General features: G+C 47.5%; 1 protein-coding gene across 1 annotated transcript in view; it reads left to right on the plus strand.

Moving 5' to 3' along the window:
* rxrga (retinoid x receptor, gamma a) overlaps positions 1–21262 on the plus strand; it is a 133468-nt gene that overhangs the window by 101420 nt on the left and 10786 nt on the right. The window contains exons 3-4 of the mRNA XM_055642007.1: positions 3710–3763; positions 19192–19330. Of these exons, the coding sequence (XP_055497982.1) occupies positions 3710–3763; positions 19192–19330 (193 nt within the window). The remainder of the gene's footprint in view (positions 1–3709; positions 3764–19191; positions 19331–21262) is intronic.

Consider the following 21262-nt stretch of genomic DNA (forward strand, 5'->3'; position numbering starts at 1 on the left):
TGCGGGAGATGAAGTGACACAGGAGACAGTTCCTGTGGAGCATAAACACTGGCACAAAACTGTTCAACCCAATGGTTCTTTCTCTGGTATTAAATTCTGCACAATCCCTGAAACACTTCATGAAGAGTTTAAAAACTGCCTATGCTGGAAATCTGAAATAAACCACATAAAAGCAGTGGAAACACTCAGCAGGTCAGGCAGCATCTGTGGAGAAACAGTTTGAGTTTAGTTTATTGTCATGTGTACCAAGGTACAGTGAAAAGCTTTTGTTGTGTGCTAACCAGTCAGCGTAAAGACAATACATGATTACAATCTAGTCATCCACAGTGTACAGATACATGATAACGGGAATAATGTACAAGAATAATGTTTAGAGCAAGATGTACGAGAATAATGTTTAAAGTCCAGTTAGGTCAGAACAAAGATAATCCAAGGATCTCCAATGAGATAGCTAGTAGCTCCGGACTGCTCCCTAGATGTTGCTAGTGTGGTTCAGTTGCTTGATAACAGCTAAGAAGAAACTGTCCCTGAATCTGGAGGTGTGTGCTATCACACTTTTATACCTTTTGCCCGATGGGAGAGGGGAGAAGAGGGAGTGACTGGGGTGAGACTCGTCCTTGATTATGCTGGTGGCCTTGCCGAGGCAGCGTGAGGTGTAAATAGAGTCAATAGATGGGAGGTTGGTTTGCATGATGGTCCGCTCTGCGTCCACAATTTCTACAATTTCTTGAGGTCTTGGATGGAGCTGTTCCCAAGCCAAACAGAGTTAAACTTTGACCCAACATCAAACACCTTCCCTACAACTTAAAACCCCTTGAAAAAATATATTTTACTCTTGCAATAGAGACACAAAGAACTGCAGTTGCTGATTTATTGTGGAGGTCGTTTTGGCTGTAATAGTGAGATATGTAGGATTTTAAACAGGAGCGATTCTGATAACAAGAGTTCCCCCTCTGTGGTCACTCAATGCACAGTCCTGGAGACGCCTCACATTCCTCACTGCTTTGCCCCTATACAGGGCCGAAGTAATTTGTGTCATTCCCGGGACTGGATGTAGTCACAGCTGCTGTATAAATGATGCAGAGGAGCCCCCGGCATGGCTGGTGCCTCTCTGTAATTTAACGTGAGCTGATGTCGGCTCACGTGAGCACATTATATAACAGTCACTCTGCTGCAGGCCACTTGGCAATGATCCCAGCCAGCTGAAGCCCCAGTAAATCTGTTCGACAAACACAATATTGCCCATCACCCAGAATCCAGATACACACAATGTCCCACTAACTCGCCACCTCTGTGCTCCACATCAATGCTGGCTCCCTGTTTGATTGTGCCTCAATTTTCAAGCTCTGCGATTGGCATTGCAATCTCGTTCCTTTCCCTGCCTCCAGCCCTGCACCCACCCAGGTCTCTATGTCCCTGTCTCTGTAGAAAGCATTCTTTCAGGAGGCATTGCAGCCTGGTTTGGGAACAGCTCCAACCAAGGCCACGAGAAACTGCAGAGAGTTGTGGATCTGTACCTAACCTGCGCTGTCCCTGCTTTGGGATTGCGTGATGGGACAGTGTACAGGGATTTTTATTCTGTATATGAACCTCTGTTGTTGCTCTGGGACTGTGTGATGGGGTAGTGCAGAGGGATCTTCATTCTGTATCTAGGAGTGTGATGACAGTGTAGTAAAGTTCACTCCCTGCCCTGTGAGTGTGATGGGACAGTGTCGAGGCAACTTTCCTCTTTATCCAAGCCGTGCTGTCCCTGCCCTGGGAATTTGTGCTGGGAGTGATGTGAGGTAATAGAGCTCTTTGCTTATCCAGCAGTGAAAGGCACCAACAGTTTGGTTCCCGAGAGTTGATGGGGAACTGAGAGGCATGAAAGATTCCTTCTATCATTCATTTTCGCCTCTGCCCCTGATTCTGCCTCAGTATATGGGACAGCACCCATTTCGCACACAGCCTCCTGTGCATTGCAGAATGAGCTGCAGCAGGTAGAGACACTGCCTCGCAGCGCCAGGGGCTCGGGTGCAATGTCAGCTTCCGATGCTCTCCGTGTGGAGTTTGCACGTTCGCCCTGTGGGTTTCTTCCGAGTACTTCGGTTTCCCCCCACATCCCGAAGACGGATCAAAGGGTTCATTGGCTCTACATTTGTTACTGTTTTTTTAGACTTTTAGAGAAACAGGCCCTTCGGACACTGAGTCTGCGCCAACAAGCAATCCCCACACACTATCACTATGCTACATACTAGGTACAATTTACAAATTTACCAAGCCAATTAACCTACAAACTTGTACGTCTTTGGAGTGTGGGAGGAAACCAGAGCACCCAGAGAAAACCCATGCAATCACAGGGAGAACATATAAACTCCATACAGACAGCACCCTGAGAAAGGATCAAATCTGAGTCTCTGGCGCTGTAAGTCGGCAACTCTACCGCTGCGCCACTGTGTCACCTGTGTAATGTGTGTGTGTGTGTGGTAGAATGTATGGGAGGGAGTTGATGGCTTTTGGGGAGAATAATAGTGATGTATGGGTGTAAATAGGGGTTGATAGTCAGTGTGGACTTGATGGGCCGAAGGGCCTGTTACTGGGCTGTAATTCTTTATAAGGTGAGCAGAATATTCCATTATAAAATGCCCACCCAGTGTGCAGTGAGGTCTGAGCAGGCTGTGCTGAGCTGTGAATTATATCCCCGAGCAGTGCAATCCATTCTCCCTCGGCCCAGGCTGTCAGCTGCCTGTTCGGGCTGCTGGTTCAGTACAATGTTACAGCTGCAAGTGTTTGGCAGGCAGACAACATCATGGAGTGGCCGCCACGTTGCTCACTCACCCCAGGCTTCCAGCCCCTCTCCACCTCCCTCCTGCTTTCAGCCCAGCACAGCTTGGCGCTCAGCTCAGCGGAGATGATTGCATTGTGGAGCCCGGGAGCTGTCCACCCATTCCAGGAGATCCACTGGCATGGGTGTGGTGTGAGTGCAGCCCCTCTGAAAGTGCCCAGGGCACATGTTCTGACTCCAGGCAGGGACAAGGCCTTCATCAGTAAGAATAACGAGTATAGAAGGTGGGTGGTCATGTTGCAGTTACATCAGATGTTGGTGAGGCCACATTATTGATAGACACAAAATGCTGGAGGACCTCAGTGGGACAGGCAGCATCTCAGGAGGGAAGGAATGGGTGACGTTTCGGGTCGAGACCCTTTTGTATTGTGTTCAGTTTTGGGCACCGTGTTATTAGAACGATGTTGTCAAACTGGAAAGGGTGCAGAGAAGGGTCACAAGGATGTTACAAGGACTCGACGGCCAGAGCTATTGGGAGAGGTTGAGCAGACTAGGTGGATCAGGGGTGATCATACAGAAATGTACAAAATCATGGGAGGAATTGATCTCTTGAGTCTCTTGCCCAGAGTAAGGAAATTGAGAACCAGAGGACATAGGTTTAAGGCAAGGGGAAGAAAGATTTAATAGGAACCTGAGGGATAACTTTTTACGCAAAGGGTGGTGGGTGTATTGAACAAGCTGCCCAAAGAGGTGTTGAGGCAGGTACTATCACAGCGTTTAAGAGACATTTGGATGGGTATATGGATAGGATGGGTTTAGATGGGTATGGGCCAAACGCTGGCAGGTGGGAATAGTGTAGATGGAGCATGTTGGTGGGTGTGGGCATGTTGGGCCAAAGGGCCTGTTTCCACATTGTATGACTCTATGATTCTAATGACTCCACAGGGCCAAGGAGCTGACTGGTCGACTACGGATTACATACGAAAGAAAGACACAGAGGTAGGCCATTCAGCCCTTCAAGCCCACTCCGCCCTTGAGTATAATCATGGCTGATCTTATATCCCCAGTGTGAAGAAGGGTCACGGCCTGATTCCCTCCACAGTTGCTGCCTGATCTGTTGAGGTCCTGTTGTGTTTTGACCTTAGTGTCAGTTTCCCGCACCATCCCCATATCCCTGGATTCCCCTAATTCCATTTTGCTTATTTTCGTATTCAAAGACGGGCCTGTGATATAATGTTTGATTTTTAGAGGGGGGGGGGGGCAGTGGCAATTGGCATGCAGATGCCCGCAGAAGGTAGGAGATATGTTGAAGAGGATTCCTGTAACCGGCCTCTGGGTGTAGGAGGTGCTATCGCCAAAGTAAGCACCTGCCTGAGGCATTTGCCAATTTGTGCCATGCTGTTACATTGGCACGACTCAGCCACCCAGTACCTGTACCCATGCCTCCCAGTCCGCCACCCTGCACAGGCTGGTACTGCCATGTGGGGTGGCTCCACCGCCAGGGGTGCAGCCTTGCAGGTGATCCATTCCCAGTGGCTACGTGCAGCTCTTGAATCAGCATTAGCACCAGTGCTGCCACACATGCAAAGTGGTTGTGTTGTTTCTGGAGCTTGCCGGACCTGGCTGCGATGATGTTTTCCACTGTCTTGCAGAATGTACGTATAATCTATGTTTTGCTTTCAGTCTGCGCGTCTGTTGGCTGCTGCAAACAAGATATTCATTGATTGAATTGAAAGATACAGCGTGAAAACAGGCTCTTTGGCCCATCTAGTCCACGCCTACCATCAATCGCCCTTCACAACAGTTCTATCCCACTTTCGTTATCCACACCCTTCACACTTGGGGCAATTTATAAAAGCGAATTAATCTACAAACCTGCACATCTGTGGGATGTTGGAGGAAACCGGAGCACCAGGAGGAAACCCACGTGGGCACAAGGAGAATGTGCAAACTCCTCACAGACAGCACCCGAGGTCAGGATGGAATCTGGGTCTGCGGCGCCGTGAGGCACCAACACCACTGTGCCATCCATTGCACCCGTACCTCATTGTGTACCCTTGTGTAGATGACAGTAAACTCAACTGGACTTGGCTGGCTGTCTTGGAATGACCATAAAACACCTCCCGCTTCCCAAACAGTCCCGAGGTACTTGGGAATATCCCAAGGAGATGGAGAGAGGCTCCATGTGTGGTGCTTAAGCAGTGCTGCGTCTCAGAGAGATGCTGCTCCTGTGGTACTTAAACAGAGTTGCGTCTCTCTGGAGGTTGTTAAACGCCACTGAGCTTTACACTGGTTACTTGAGGCAGCAGCACCACAAGCAGAGAGGGCTGGACAGGGTGGAGCCGGCTTTACTGGCAACGCAGTTAATTCCATTAGTGAGTGATGAAAAATGCAGCCAGTCCCCGCAGTGCACTGCACTGCTCCATCCCAGGGCTTACATTAATTGCAATCCCTCATCTTCATTCGGCAAGAAATCAATAGTTAATGTGGAAACTGTCACAGAGGGTTTTTTTTTTAAAAATCTGACAACACTAGTTATTGCTGTAAATATTTATTAACCCCCACGCTCCCCTCCCCCCAGTTTTCCTGTATGCAATGCGGCCCTGCCTTGCACAGTACTGCAGGACTGGGCGGGAAGTCTCAATGCCATGAAGAGGTTAAATGTCCCCAGCCAGAGTCTGCACTGCTCCTCCATAATAGCTCTGGGAATTGAACATTAATCTCCAACATCCTAATGCAAGCATAAAAAAATTAGAGGGCAATTCATCCATATGACAAACAATGTTTATTGTTTTTATGCTTTTATTTATTGCTGATTAATAATGCAAATACCGATCAAATAAGACTGACAGGTGAGCATTATTCAGTTTGGGGATGAGGAAGGTGGCACAGTGACACAGCGGTGGCATTGCTGCCTTCTAGCACCAAGGACCCGGGTTTGATCCTGACTACGGGTGCTGTCTGTACGTAGTTTGCACCTTCTCCCTGTGACCGAATGGGTTTTCTCCGGGTGCTCTCCGGTTTCCTCCCACATTCCAAAGACGTGCAGTTTTGTAGGTTAATTGGCCTCTGTGGTAAGTTGGCCTTAGTGTGTAGGATAGAACCAGCCTATGTTTCCATGCTGTTTCTCTGAACTAAATTAAACCTGTCTGCTCCCTGTTTGTCTAGGAGGCACCCAATGATGGGACAGTGAGGAAAGGATGGTCAGTGGGAAAGTGGGAAAAACCTCCAATAATTTGCCCAATCACCAGGGTTAATCCATGGGCACGGTCGGTATAACCCTATACGTTTTAACATAGTTATGGATCAGGGTGAGAATGGAATTTGGTGAAGTGGTGGGCACACAAGTGACTGCAGATGCTGGAATCTGGAGCAACAAACAATTTGCTGGGGGAACTCAGCTGGCTGACCCCTTGTGCTCTTCCAGCAGAATGTCTGTTGAAGGAGATGTACATGGTGGATCATGAAATCTGGGAGGTATATGGTGAGATTCTAGGTGACATGTCAATATTAAGAATGAGGGTGCGCTGGGTCTCATGAAGAGCATTAGAGTGGATAGGTCCCTGGGGCCTGATGGGAGCTATCCCAGGTTATTGAAAGAGGCAGCGTTTTGTTATTGAAAGTGAGCATGGTGAGATTCTAGGTGACATGTCAATACAGGTGCACAACCTTTTATCCGAAAGCCTTGGGACCAGACACTTGTCGGATTTCGGACATTTTCGGATTTCAGAATGGAAGATTTTTAGCGTAGATTAGGTAGGTAGCGCGGGCGGCTTGAAAAGTCTGGAGCAGCTGCCTCCTCCCCGGAGACCGGGAGAATCATTGCATAAATGTTAGTCAGTTAGTTTGGAGGGATTTATGTGGTGGTGGTGGTGTAGGGGTGAAGGGGGAAACTTTAATTCTTAGTCCCCTACCTACCTGGTCGGCGACTCCCAACCTCGCGGAGCTGGGGGCTCCGTGGTGGCGATTGGAGCTCCGACCCCGGCAAACTCTACCCCTGGTGACATGCTCAATATCCAGCGACGCTCCGCGATGTTGTTGTGTGTCGGCGGGGACCCGGTGGCATTGCTCGCGACGCCGCCGACTCCCGACATTCTCGGAGCTGGGACGTCCGGCCGCGGGCCGCGCTGGATTTGGAGCGCCTCGCAGCCGGGGTCTTGCACAGCGACCCGGTAAGGCATTGACCGCTCCCCGCCTCTCCGACCAGGTAGGGGACTAAGAATTAAAGTTTACCCCCTTCACCCCCCTTCACATAAAAGCCCTCCAAACTAACTGACTAACATTTAAGCAATGATTTACAGATGTTTAAGCGTCTCCCGGTCTCCAGGGAGGAGGCAGCCGCTACAGTAGTACAGACCTGGGTTGACCGTGGGTCATTTTGGGTCAAGTTTGGCGCCAAACGCGAGCTTTGGTGCGCAGACGACATCTGGAAAAAATGGCCGGTTTTCGGAGCTTTTCGGTTTCTGGAACACCGGATAAAAGGTTGTGCACCTGTATTAAGAATGAGAGCTTGGGCCTTGATAGAGATATTTAGCATCAGGCGGCCCAAGAGGACTGGGAATAACGAATATTGTTTCTCTGTTTAAGAAAGGCAATAGGGACAAACCAGGAAATTAACGGATGGTGAGAATTGTATCAGTGGTAGGGAAAATATCAGAGAAGTTTCTTACAGATAGGTTCTATTGTCACGTCTGGAAGCTATTTTCACATCTGGAAATGCATAGACATATTAGGGGTATCAAAGACATATCTTTGTAAGGGGGAGATCATATCCTACAAAATTTTTGATGAGGGAGGGCAGTTGCTGATGCCTGGATAGAACATAGAACAGTACAGCACAGAAACGGGCCCCTCGGCCTGCAATGTTTATGCCGAACATGACACCTAGTCAGACTGAACTCATCTGCCTGTACATGATCATAACCCTCTATTCCCTGCACTTCCACATGCCTAGCTAAAAGCCTCTTAAATGCAACTATTGCATCTGCCTCCACCACCACCCTTGGCAACGCGTTCCGGGCCCCCTCTGCACTCTGTGTAAAAAAAACCCATGCCCCGTGTATCTCCATTATACTTTCTCCCACTCACCTTCTAGCTATGCCCTCTATGCGTAGTAAGGTGGATGTTTCCACCTTACTACATGGCCTTTAGTAAAGCATTTGGCCAGGTCCTTCATGGAAGACTGATCTAAAAGTTTAAAGCACATAGGATTCACAGAGATTTAGTGGATTGGTTTCAAAATTGTCTAGGCATAGAAAACAGAGGATAGGATTAGAGAGGTTTTAATCTGATTGATAGGCAAGTAAAAATGGGTGGAGTTGTGGTTGGTAAGGAAGGTTGCCAAAGCATTGAGCAGGATATGGTTCAGTGGAAATAGATAGAGAAAAGGCAGATGGAGTTTAATCTGGACAATTGTCAGATGTTGCATTTTAAGAGGTCAAATGTAAAAAGAAAGTATAAAGTAAATGCCAGAACGCTTTGGAGCATTAATGTGCAGAGGGATTTTGGGGTGTAAGTGCCTAGATCCCTGAAAGTGGCACCACAAGTGGATAGGATGGTAAAGAAGGTGCATGGCACACAGTCAGGCCATTGAGTACAAAGCCAGGAAGTCATGTTGTGGCTGTATAAAACTTTGGACAGGCCACATTTTATTTCAAAGGTAAATGTGTGTACAAGTACAAAATTACAATTAGAGCACTATTCTAAGGAGACGTCAATCCAAAAAAAAAAAGAATAGACAAACAAGTATCAAAGCAAAACATTATTACTCTTATCTAAGATGCCCTAATGTGGCTGGGCCATAATTGGAGCACTTTAGTGCAGTTCTGGTTGGCATGTTATCTGGAGGATGTGGAGGCTTTGTAGAGGGTGCAGAAGGTTCACCATGATGTTGCCTGGATTACAGAGTAATAGCATTATTTGGGGGTTGGACTAAGTTGGAGCATTGAAGTCTGAGGGGCAACCTGATTCAAATATATAAAGTGATGAGAGACACAGATATGTACGTATTCAGGCCTTTCCCCAGAATGGAAACCTCAAACGCTAGAGGACATAGCTTTAAGGTGAGAGGGGGGAATTTTATTTACAAGGCACCTTATTTTACACGGGGTGTGGAATGTAATGTCTGTGGCGGTGGTGGAAGCAGATACAATAGCAAAGCTTAAGTGGCATTTAGACAGGCGGAGCATGGAGGGATATAGACCAGTGCACGCTGAAGGATTTAGTTTAAATTGGCATCATTTGACATTCTTGCCATAGAGGGAGTACAGAGACATTGTTGCCATAGAGATAGTACAGAGAAGGTTCACCAGACTGATTCCTGGGATGTCAGGACTTTCATATGAAGAAAGACGGGATAGACTCGGTTTGTACTCGCTAGAATTTAGAAGATTGAGGGGGGATCTTATAGAAACGTACAAAATTCTTAAGGGGTTGGACAGGCTATAAACAGGAAGATTGTTCCCGATGTTGGGGTAGTCCAGAACAACGGGTCACAGTTTAAGGATAAGGGGGAAATCTTTTAGTACCGAGATGAGGAAAACATTTTTCACACAGAGAGTGGTGAATCTCTGGAATTCTCTGCCACAGAAGGTAGTTGAGGCCAGTTCATTGGCTATATTTAAGAGGGAGTTAGATGTGGCCCTTGTGGCTAAAGGGATCAGGGGGTATGGAGAGAAGGCAGGTACAAGATACTGAGTTGGATGATCAGCCATGATCATATTTAATGGCGGTGCAGGCTCGAAGGGCCGAATGGCCTATTCCTGCACCTATTTTCTATGTCTCTATGTTTCTATCATAGTTGACACAGATGTGGTAAGTCCAGGGCCTCTTCATGTGCTGTACTGCCCTCGGTTTCTAAAGCTAACCAAATGACGACATACTCAGTCCAATCTCAGTGGAACAAGAGAAGGTTGCCTCGTGAATCGGACAGCACTGGGGCAGATTGCATCTTAGCCCGTTCTTGGCACTAAGCCGCAAAAGGACTATTCAAACATAGGAGGCAATGCTAAAAGGCTGATTGGGTTCTCAGTTAATTAGAGAGGTTGGGTGGATGAAGACACTTCCACCAAGGAAAAAATGCTCAATGTGAGATGTGAGGTAGTCATGGCTACGGAGGGAGTGGGCATGGAACTCACCCGTAAATGTAGCTATTGGTCATTCTTCACACACGCAGTGATCAGCTCTTGGGTATTATGGGCCAACACCCTAGAATGTTTCCAGAGCTGATTAACAGTGATGCATATGAGCATCTCCTTGGTCGGACTGAACAGGATGGGCTGAATGGCCACCTTTGGTGATGAGGGCAGCGCGATCATGAGAACTGGTCAGGAGACTGCTCCGGGTCAGTTGTCAGCTGGCAGGTTCCTCCATTTCTCCCAAATCCAGCCACTTCCCTGGGCATTGCCTTCTGCACAAGGAGCGAGGGAGTTAAACTCCCTGCTGCCGCCGGTGTTGGCATAGCATCGATGGAGTCAGCAGGAAGGAGAGCATCACCTTCTATTTTTAGGGAGTGCCGAGGTGTTGCAGTGACAGGATGGGATGCTCAGAGGGCTCCCCAGCTGTCTGAGTAATGTAGTGTGACACCACTGGCCTTTGGGAGTCAGTGCCTGTGCTGCTAATGGATCCAGATCCTGGCCCCACTCCCATCACACTAGGATCCAGCTCACCAGAAGCTCCACATTAACTCCTGCACCTCTGCCTTCAGTGGCCACACAAGCTTTCCTTCCGCACTTGCCCACCATCACTCACCCCTCCCGGAAGTCACTCCCTCTTTCAATGTCCTCTTACTGATGTCCACACCCTGTCTTTTTAACCACATAGACCATCACAGCCAAGTCATCGCTCATCTCAACCAATAAACAAACACAAAGTGCTGGAGTAACTCAACGGGTTAGGCAGCTTCCTGGGGGGCATGGATGGACGACATTTAGGGTGAAGACCCTTCTTCAGACTTCCCCTCCCGAGATGCTGCCTGACCTGCTGCGTTACTCGAGCACTTTGTGTGTGTTTTTTTTTTGTAAATTGGCATCTGCACTTCCTTGTTTCCTATTATAAAGTGAACATTTTTTATTTTTCACAAGGTACCACATTTTCCAGATCTGTGCCCACTCATTTTACATATTTATAGCCCCACTGTAACCTCCTTATATCCACCATAATTTTTTTCCGACCTGTTCTGCACATCGTTGATAAATTTAGCAATTGTACATTCCATGCCTTCAAAGATTTATAAAAATCATAAATAATTGAGGCCCTAACACCAATCTCTATAATACACCACTCATTACATTACATCTCACCTGCCAGAAAAATAAACATTTATCTTTACCCTTTGTTTCCTGTTAGCCATCCTCTCTTTAACCCTATCTTGGAACAGTACCGCACAGGACCAGGCCTCTCGGCCGATAATACCAGTGCCTAACATGGTGCCAAGACAAACTGGTAGCTGCCTGCACATGGTCCCTATCCCTCAATACCCTGCACACTTCCTTTAAGCTTTGCCCTTGCACCTTACCATCTAGTATATGTTATATCCATCCTGGGCAAAAGCTTCTGACTGTCTACCCTATCTATGCCTCTCATAATATTAAATATTTACATAGATACATAGAAAATAGGTGCAGGAGTAGGCCATTCGGCCCTTCGAGCCTGATCCGCCATTCAATATGATCATGGCTCATCATCCAACTCAGTATCCCGTACCTGCCTTCTCTCCATACCCCCTGATCCCTTTAGCCACAAGGGCCACATCTAACTCAGTCTTAAATATAGCCAATGAACTGGCCTCAACTACCTTCTATGGCAGAGAATTCCAGAGATTCACCACTCTCTGTGTGAATTTTTTTTTCTCATCTCAGTCTTAAAGGATTTCCCCTTATCCTTAAGCTGTGACCCCTTGTCCTGGACTTCCCCAACATCGGGAACAATCTTCCTGCATCTAGCCTATCCAACCCCTTAAGAATTTTGTAAGTTTCTATAAGATCAGCCCTCAATCTCCTAAATTCTAGCGAGTATAAGCCGAATCTATCCAGTCTTTCTTCATATGAAAGTCCTGACATCCCAGGAATCAGTCTGGTGAACCTTCTCTGCACTCCCTCTATGGCAATAATGTCCTTCCTCAGATTTGGAAACCAAAACTGTACGCAATACTCCAGGTGTGGTCTCACCAAGACCCTGTACAACCGCAGTAGAACCTCCCTGCTCCTATACTCGATTTCTATCAGGTCTCCCCCTCAACTTCTAGCATTCCAGAGAAAACAAACCAAATCTGTCCAACCTCTCCTGGTAGCTAATAGCCTCAAATCCAAGCATTAATACACTACCTCCTGCGTCATCTTACATTTTCCACGCTATTGGTGATGTAACTCCATATCAAATGCCCTTTTAGAATCTAAATATCATACATTTGCCAGTTCCCTCTTATCCTCAGCTACTGTAACTTCTTCAATAAACTCATATTCAATGGACAAACGTGATTTACTAAACCATGTTGACTTTGCTTGACTCATTCATGTACTTGCCATGATGCCTTGGGGTCTCATGCAGGACAGAAGCACGTGAGATGCTAGAAGTTGGTATGGAGGATGGTGTGGGAAAGGTTAGTGGGCAGAATAGGCAGGTGAAAGGCGGAGAGCGAGGAAGGAGGGTTGGTTTAAACTGCACGTATTTTAATGCAAGGGGCCTGATGGAAGAGGCAGATGAGCTTAAGACATGGATAGGGTACGAGCGACTGGGACGTTGTAGACATGACTGAAACCTGGTTAACGGACGGCAGGACTGGCAGCTCAATGTTCCGGGGTACAGGAGCTTCAAGAGAGACAGGGGTGAGGGAAGAAGAGGAGGGGGGGTTGCATTGTTGGTTAAGGAGGATGTCACGGCTGTGTTCAGAGGTGACATTATGGACAGTTCGTCTAGTGAGACTATATGGGTGGAGCTGAGGACCAAGAAAGGGATGATCACCTTGTTGGGAATGTACTACCGACCCCGAATAGTCAATGGGAATTAGAAGAACAAATATGCCAGGAGATTGCAGACAGCTGCAGGTCAAGTAAGGTTGTTATAGTAGGGGATTTTAACTTTCCCAATATAGACTTGGGAAAATCATAGCGTGAAGGGTTTAGATGGGGTGCAATTCCTCAAAAGTGTTCAGGAGAGTTTTCTTAAGCAGTAATGTGGAGGCTAGGCACATGGCGTGAGTAATTACTCAGGGTAGGCAGTCAATCAGCTATTAAAAAATCTTAAACCGTGCATGCGCAGATTGTTCTCCTCTCCGTAAACTGACAGTCGACTTTTATAAAGCAATTTGTCTTCAAAAGCCATATCTCTTAATAAAGTACTGTATTTCCTGGCAATGAAGGCGCATCTGCGTCAAAGACGCACCCCCATTTTGAGTTGCTACATTTTGAAAGAAGGCTGGCAGGACATAGAATTTTATTGCTCAAAAAAAAAAGTGACAATTCAATTTGCCCAAGGCTTCCATATCTCCTTCATTCTGAATTACTGAATGGGTGTGGGTTGGAGGGTGACGGCAGGTGGAGAGATGGTGGGAAAGACGGGAGCAAACCGGGACAAGTTGAATCAGTTGTGATCTTATTGAATGACAATACTAGTTTAAGGGACCAATTGGGGGGAGAGTTCCTTTCAGAGCATATGGAGTCTGGCCAGGGGTAAAGTTGCGGGGAGGGCAGGAGCATTGAGAAGGAGGGGGTCGGGGATCATGCCAGTAACTCACTCACCGCTGCCGTGGCGTTCCGGGCGCAGAGCCACCGCATTGTGGCGAGGGAGGGAAGTAGTTCGGGTGGCTGCGAGCGGCCGCCAGGACCGGACAGCGGAACCGGCCGCCACCTCACCACCTTCTGCCAGCCCGCTCACCTCTTACAGATAACAGGACAGCGGGCGGTGGAGCTCACTCCTGTGTCAGCGCGATCAAGGGACCAATTGAGGTTACTCGCGCTGACACAGGCGTGAGCTCCACTGCCCTCTGTCCTGTTATCCGTCGTCCACTGATCCGCTCTTGAGCTTGTCCCCTCACTGTCCGGTCTACATTGAAAGAGTGAATGCTATGCAGTGTCACCCAGCGCAGCAAGTGAGGCCATGTCCTGCTCCCGGCGACAGTCGGAATTTAAGAATTTGCGGGAAGCGGCTGACATGAGCGAGGCCGGTGAGCAACAGGAGAGAGGTGTTCAGACGGAGAGTACTGCCAGAGGTGAGCGGGCCGGCAGATGGCGCCGAGGTGACGGCCGGTTCCGCTGTCCGGTCCCGGCGGCCGCTCGCAGCCACCCGAGCCACTTCCCTCCCCGGCCACAATGCGGTGGCTCCTCGCCTGGAGCGCCGCGGCAGTGGTGAGTGAGTGAGTTACTAGCATGATCCCCGACCACCTCCTTCTCAACACTCCTGCCCTCCCCACAACTTTACCCCAGACCAGACTCGCCACGTGCTGTGAAAGGAACTCTTCCTCCCCCCCCACCCCCAGTGGCACTGTCCTTTTACAGCCGCTCCCATCAGCTGCCAGCAATTGTTCTTGATGTTGCTGTACTGAGGGATGGCCAAGTCTATCTTTCTTGGCAAACATCCTGACCTTCAGCCTCCAAGACACAGGTAAATTTTCAAGCCTTATTTTTGGGTAAAAAATAGTGTCTTCATTGCAGAGAAATACGGTATTTAAAAACATATAGCTCAAAGAAATCTACTTACCACATAATTTGTACACAAACTCCATTCTTCTCTCTTTGTTTCTTAAGATACTCTTAAGATAAGTACAATCCATGTTTGAAAAACCTGCCAAGAAACTTGCGCTGCGCATGTGCAGTACGCAGTCTACGGTGCAAAGGCAGAATTTCAGCTGCCTTCAGCTACCCTTGTCATTGAAGGTTTGAAGCAGTGTCTATGGAACAAGCTGCCAGAGGAGGTAGTTGTGGCTGGGACTATCCCCTTTTAAGAAACAGTTAGACAGATACATGGATAGGACAGGTTTGGAGGGATATGGACCGAGCGCACGCAAGTGGGACTAGCGTAGCTGGGACATTGTTGGCGGTGTGGGCGAGTTGGGCCAAAGGGCCTGTTTCCACACTGTACCTCTCTACGACTCTCTGACATATGAAGTTAATGAGTCTGCAGTTTCCTACTTTTTGTTGCCCGCCCTTTTTGAACAAACAAGCTACATTGACTATTTTCCAATCCAGGTTCAGGAACACCTTCTTCCCTTCAACCATCAGGCTATTAACCACCACAACCTCCAAGTAAGCTCCAAATTGTTTGTTCCCAGGGCTGGGGATGGGCATGTTCATGGAGCCTCCACGTCCAGTTGCATGTGTAGTAATCCACTACCATTCATGTCATTTTTCCTGGCAATCCTGAAGAAGGGTCCCAACCCAGAACATCACCTATCCATTTTCTCCAGAATTGTTGCTTGACCCGCAGTGTCACTACAGCATTTTTTTATCTCTCCTTTGTATAAACAAGCAATTGCAGTTCCTTTTCATTACATTATACCATTCATGACCAAATGCGTTAGGACTTAAGAGCTTCAATCTGATTCATTAGGTTGTGAGGATGTTTAGCTCAGTCTATTGCATGTAATTTTTGCTTTTGACAACACAAGCAGCCCTATGTTATTTCACCTTGTTTGCCCTTCAGCACGCATTCAGTGTTGATGGCGTTTTAGTTATGGTAGAGTGAGGGATATTATAAGCGACAAGGCTACAGACTAAGGTTCTGTACTTAGCCTATTTATACCTCCAATGCTGATTCAAAACTGCTGGATAGATTCTGAATCTATCCTTTATAAGACCAGTATCATTCCCATGCATAAGAAACGGGGTGGCACGGTGATGCAGCAGTAGACTTGCTATATTACAGCGCCAGGGACCTGGGTTCGATCCTGACTATGGGTGCTGTCTGTGCGTAGTTTGTATGTTTCCCCTGTGACCACGTGGGTTTTCTCCGGGTATTCTAGTTTCCTCTCACATTCCAAAGACATACAGGTTTGTAGGTTAATTGGCTTTGGTAAAATTGTAAATTGTCCCCAGTGTGTAGAAAAGTGCTAGCATATGGGGTGATCGATGGTCACCTTGGGCCAAAGGGCCTGTTTCTGCACTGTATCTCTAAAGTCTAAAGTAACAGCGGAAACAAGAGCGGAAGGACAGAATGCCCCTGGAACCAGCTCTGTTATTTTATAAGACCACAACTGGTTTGCCCTTGTGTCCAGGCCCTGCCTGGTCCTTTGAATTCCCTTATAGAATTAATTAATATCTGTCCATCTCCACATTGAATGTGGAAGGTAGACACAAAATGCTGGAGTAACTCAGCAGGACCGGCAGCATCTCTGGAGAGAAGCAATGGGTGACATTTCGGGTCGAGACCCTTCTTCAGAAACAAAGAATGTGTTCGTTGATTCCACAGCTCTCTAGAGTAGAGAATTCCAAAGATGTGTAAAATCCTCTGGAAAAAGCCAGAGCTGAACACACTCCTCGGCACCTGCATACAATGGTATCTATCTTGTCCCTTCCTATGTGTGGTGGTGGAGGAAAGATTGGTGGAAACAGTGCTGTGACGTGAAGCCTCTTTCCTTGACCCCCTCGTCTCTGTTGTAAAATGGCAATGCCTTATTCTGAAACAATCCCCTTATTTCAAGATTGTTCCACAAGGGACTCGGTATTCACCCTATTAATTCCCCTCAAAATCTTATATATCATTTTTTTTTAAAATTATTTTTAGAAGCAATTGTACAAGAATAAAACATTCGGCATATAAAATTATACAATCATTGTACAGCTTCAATTTTAACCTTTTAACGAAAATAATGGGAAAAGAGAAAGGAAAGAACAAGAAAGAGAACAATTGAAAGGTGAAAACTAGTACCCCTCGACTACCAAAGTAGTGTGGCCAAAAAAATCCTATATATTTTAGTGAGATTACTTCTCCAAGGCTCCAATCATTCTTCCCACGGCAACTCCTTCATCTCAGAAATCGAGGCAGTGAATCCAATCGGACCTGCCTCTAATGCCAAAAATTTCCTTTCAGAAGTAAGGAGACCACATAGAAACATAGAAATTAGGTGCAGGAGTACGCCATTCGGCCCTTCGAGCCTGCACCGCCATTCAATATGATCATGGCTGATCATCCAACTCAGTATCCCGTACCTGCCTTCTCTCCATACCCCCTGATCCCCTTAGCCACAAGGGCCACATCTAACTCCCTCTTAAATATAGCCAATGAACTGGCCTCAACTACCCTCTGTGGCAGAGAGTTCCAGAGATTCACCACTCTCTGCGTGAAAAAAGTTCTTCTCATCTCGGTTTTAAAGGATTTTCCCTTTATCCTTAAGCTGTGACCCCTTGTCCTGGACTTCCCTAACATCGGGAACAATCTTCCTGCATCTAGCCTGTCCAACCCCTTAAGAATTTTGTAAGTTTCTATAAGATCCCCTCTCAATATTCTAAATTCTAGCGTGTACAAGCCGAGTCTATCCAGTCTTTCTTCATATGAAAGTCCTGCCATCCCAGGAATCAGTCTGGTGAACCTTCTCTGTACTCCCTCTATGGCAAGAATGTCTTTCCTCAGATTAGGAGACCAAAACTGTACGCAATACTCCAGGTGTGGTCTCACCAAGACCCTGTACAACCGCAGTAGAACCTCTCTGCTCCTATACTCAAATCCTTTTGCAATGAAAGCTAACATACCATTCGCTTTCTTTACTGCCTGCTGCACCTGCATGCCTACCTTCAATGACTGGTGTACCATGACACCCAGGTCTCGCTGCATCTCCCCCTTTCCCAATCGGCCACCATTTAGATAATAGTCTGCTGCCCTGTTTTTGCCACCAAAATGGATAACCTCACATTTATCCACATTATACTGCATCTGCCAAACATTTGCCCACTCACCCAGCCTATCCAAGTCACCCTGCAGTCTCCTAGCATCCTCCTCACAGCTAACACTGCCCCCCAGCTTAGTGTCATCCGCAAACATGGAGATATTGCCTTCAATTCCCTCATCCAGATCATTAATATATATTGTAAATAGCTGGGGTCCCAGTACTGAGCCTTGGGGTACCCCACTAGTCACTGCCTGCCATTGTGAAAAGGACCCGTTTACTCCTACTCTTTGCTTCCTGTTTGCCAGCCAGTTCTCTATCCACATCAATACTGAACCCCCAATGCCTTGTGCTTTAAGTTTGCATACTAATCTCTTATGTGGGACCTTGTCGAAAGCCTTCTGGAAGTCCAATTGAGTGCAGTCACCATTGCCCTGCAGATTGCATATTCCAACCTCCTTTGCAACAACACCCGGCTGTATTTGCTTTTCCGATTACGTGTTGCAGATGTGTTTACATTCCTCAGTTTCATGTGCCAGGACCTTGAGACCCAGTGAGCTACGATGTTCTGTCGTCTCCCTTCGCTCAAGTAGGACGGCCACGGTGGCCCAGCGGGTAGAGCTGCAGACTCACAGCGCCAGAGACCCGGGTTCAACCCTGACCTCCGTCTGGAGCTTGCACACTCTCCCTCTCCCTGCGTGGGATTTCCCCGGGTGCTCTGGTTTCTTCCCACATCCCAAAGACGTGCAGGTTTATAGATTAATTTGCCTCTGTAAATTCCCCCTGGTGTGTAGAGAGTGGATGAGAATGTGGGATAAGATTGAACTAGTGTGAACGGGTGATTGATGGTTAGCATGGAGATGGTGGACAGAAGGGCCTGTTTCCATGCTGTACCTCTAAAACAAAATACACTGCTTCTCTATTCCTCATCCACATTGTGTAACCACAACTTCCTGTGTGTGTATTTAATGTTCCAAATTGTTGCTCTCTTGCTTGTCCTATCCACATCCCCAGGCAGGTTTTGTGTCCTTGTCCATCTGCCTAAGTATCATCTTCGGATTTGGCCACAGTGCACTCCAACCTTTCATCCAAGTTATCTGATCGTTAGCCAATTCTTTGTCCACACTGGTAATTTACCCTTTGTACTATCAGCTCATGCAGTAAAATGCTTTTGGTATCACCTTCACTTTAGACTTGAGAGATACAGCGTGGAAGCAGGCCCTTCAGCCCACCGAGTCCGTGCTGACCAGCAATCACCCCGTGCACTAGCTCTATCCTACACACACTAGGAACAATGTACAATGTTCAGAAGCAAATTAACCTACAAACCTGCATGTCTTTGGAGTTTGGGAGGAAACCAGAGCACCCGGAGAAAACCCACGCAGTCGCAGAGAGAACGTACAAACTTCGTACAAGCAGCATCGTAGTCAGGATCAAACCTGGGTCTCTGTAAGGCAACAACTCTACCACTCTGCCACCCCAAAGGCATTGCAAAGGCATTGGGGTGGGTGGGCTTTGTAATCAGAGGGAGTAGACAAAGATTAAAAGGGTTCTGGTAAACGGAAAATGGCAAAATCACAAATTCTCTTGTGCCTTTCATGCTTTGTCTCAGATTAATGCAGTGAACGATGTCAGCAGCAGGGAGGATATTAAGCCACCCCCCGGCTTGGGCGGACATGGAAACTTCAACCCTTACAGCCCCAACTCAATGGCCAAGCACATCTGCGCAATATGTGGAGACAGATCCTCAGGTAATGCATACACGACTCTGAGGCTCAGTATTGGGGGCCGATGCTCCGGACATTTCATGAGCCATCTCACATTCTGGTTGTTAGGGTCCCCATTTCTCTTCAGCCATCATTATGAATGTAGACACAAAGTGCTGGAGTAACTCAGCGGGTCAAGCAGCAACTCTGGAGAAAAAGAATAGGTGACGTTTTGGGTCGGGACCCTCCTTCAGACTCATCATCCTCCCCAAGTGAAGATGGACAAAAATGTTTCATCTTATTGCATCCCACCTACTGTATGCCCAAGACACCCCACACACACTTTGACTCTTTAATGACTTTCAGTTTCCAGTCCCTCTGCACCTCCAACCCCCCATCAGACCCAACCAATTTCCCTCTAAGAATAATCTCCTCCACCTAGTGGACCTGCAAAACAAACATTATTGCACCCATCCTTTTTCTCCAGGGATGCTGCCTGACCCACTGAGTTACTCCATATTTAGTCTATATTCGGTATAAACCAGCATCTGCAGTTTCTTGCAACACACTGTTATAAATATGTTCTGCCCGTTGCCCATTCTGGACACAGTGTCGAGGAAAGATTGAAATACAGGGCTAACATCCCAGAAAGGGATCATCTGGTAACCTGCATCCAGTACATTCTTACAGGAAGAACAGTGAACCACGGTGAGAGGGAGGGAAAGGCAGTCTGCTCGGATTGTAAATTAACAGAAGAGGTTTGGGTGTTGTTGGAGCTGGGGGGTGTGAAGTGAACAGGGTGGTACAGTGGTGCTTGATGGATCTGTGCAGTCGGTCCCTATAATGATGGGTGGCTGAGAGACGGCTCTCTGCTGATTTTAATTATAGTGTGGCACGGGACTTCATAAGTTCTAGGAACAGAATTAGGCCATTCGGCCCATCAACTCTACTCCACCATTCAATAATGGCTGACCTATCTTTCCCTCTCAACACCATGCTCCTGCCTTCTCCCCATGACCCCTGACAACTGTACTAGTCAAGAATCTATTCATCTCCGCCTTAAAAATATCCATTAACTTGGCCGCAATTAATTCCACAGATTCACCGCCCTCTGATTAAAGAATTTCCTCCTCATCTCAGTTTAAAGGGCAAGAAGTGCTGCACTGTGGAAGGGGCAATACTGCTTCACTGTAGCAGGGTGATGCCCAGTGTTAAGGCATTGCTATGCCTGCTATGTTGAGGCACTGCACTCTCTCAACACCATGCCACCTGACATATCAACAGGGAATACTCTACTGGAAATACATCGCTGGTCAGGCAGCATCTTTAGTTTGCGGGCCTCATCCTGGTCAGGAGCTGCCCGAATCTGCCCAGAGAGGCATGGGGTTTACAATATCTACACCCTCTACACTGTCCCATCACACACAGGGCTGGGACAGCACAGATTAGATATACAGTATCAGTAAGCAGTCAGGACTGATCAACAGATAGAACAGAAAAACCAGGGAGCAGCAAACTGCTGGGGATGGGGAGCAGTCAGGGTCAGTGGAGAGAGACTTTTCTAGCATCTTTAGTTTTAGTTTTGGAGATACTGCACGAAAACAGGCCCTTTGGCCCACCGAGTCCACGCCGACCAGCGGTCCTACACACTAGGGACAATTTCTAGTCTTTACCGAAGCCAATTAACCTACAAACTTGTATGTCTTTGGAGGAAACCAGAACACCCAGAAAAAAACCCACACCGTCACCGGGAGAAGGTACAAACTCTGTACAGACAGCACCCATAGTCAGGATCGAACCCTGGTATCTTGCCCCATGAGGTAGCAACTCTACCGCTGCGCCTCTGTGCCACCGTCTCTGTGGAGAGGGATACAGCGTTAATACAGTCAGAGGTGTTGTCTTCCCCATACCACATTAAGCTGAGACACGGTCTGGAGTAAACCCCATGGGCAGATTCGGGCAGATTCGGGCAGCTCC

This window comes from Leucoraja erinacea, chromosome 10, assembly GCF_028641065.1.
Source record: "Leucoraja erinacea ecotype New England chromosome 10, Leri_hhj_1, whole genome shotgun sequence".
Classification (NCBI taxonomy): Eukaryota; Metazoa; Chordata; class Chondrichthyes; order Rajiformes; family Rajidae; genus Leucoraja; species Leucoraja erinaceus.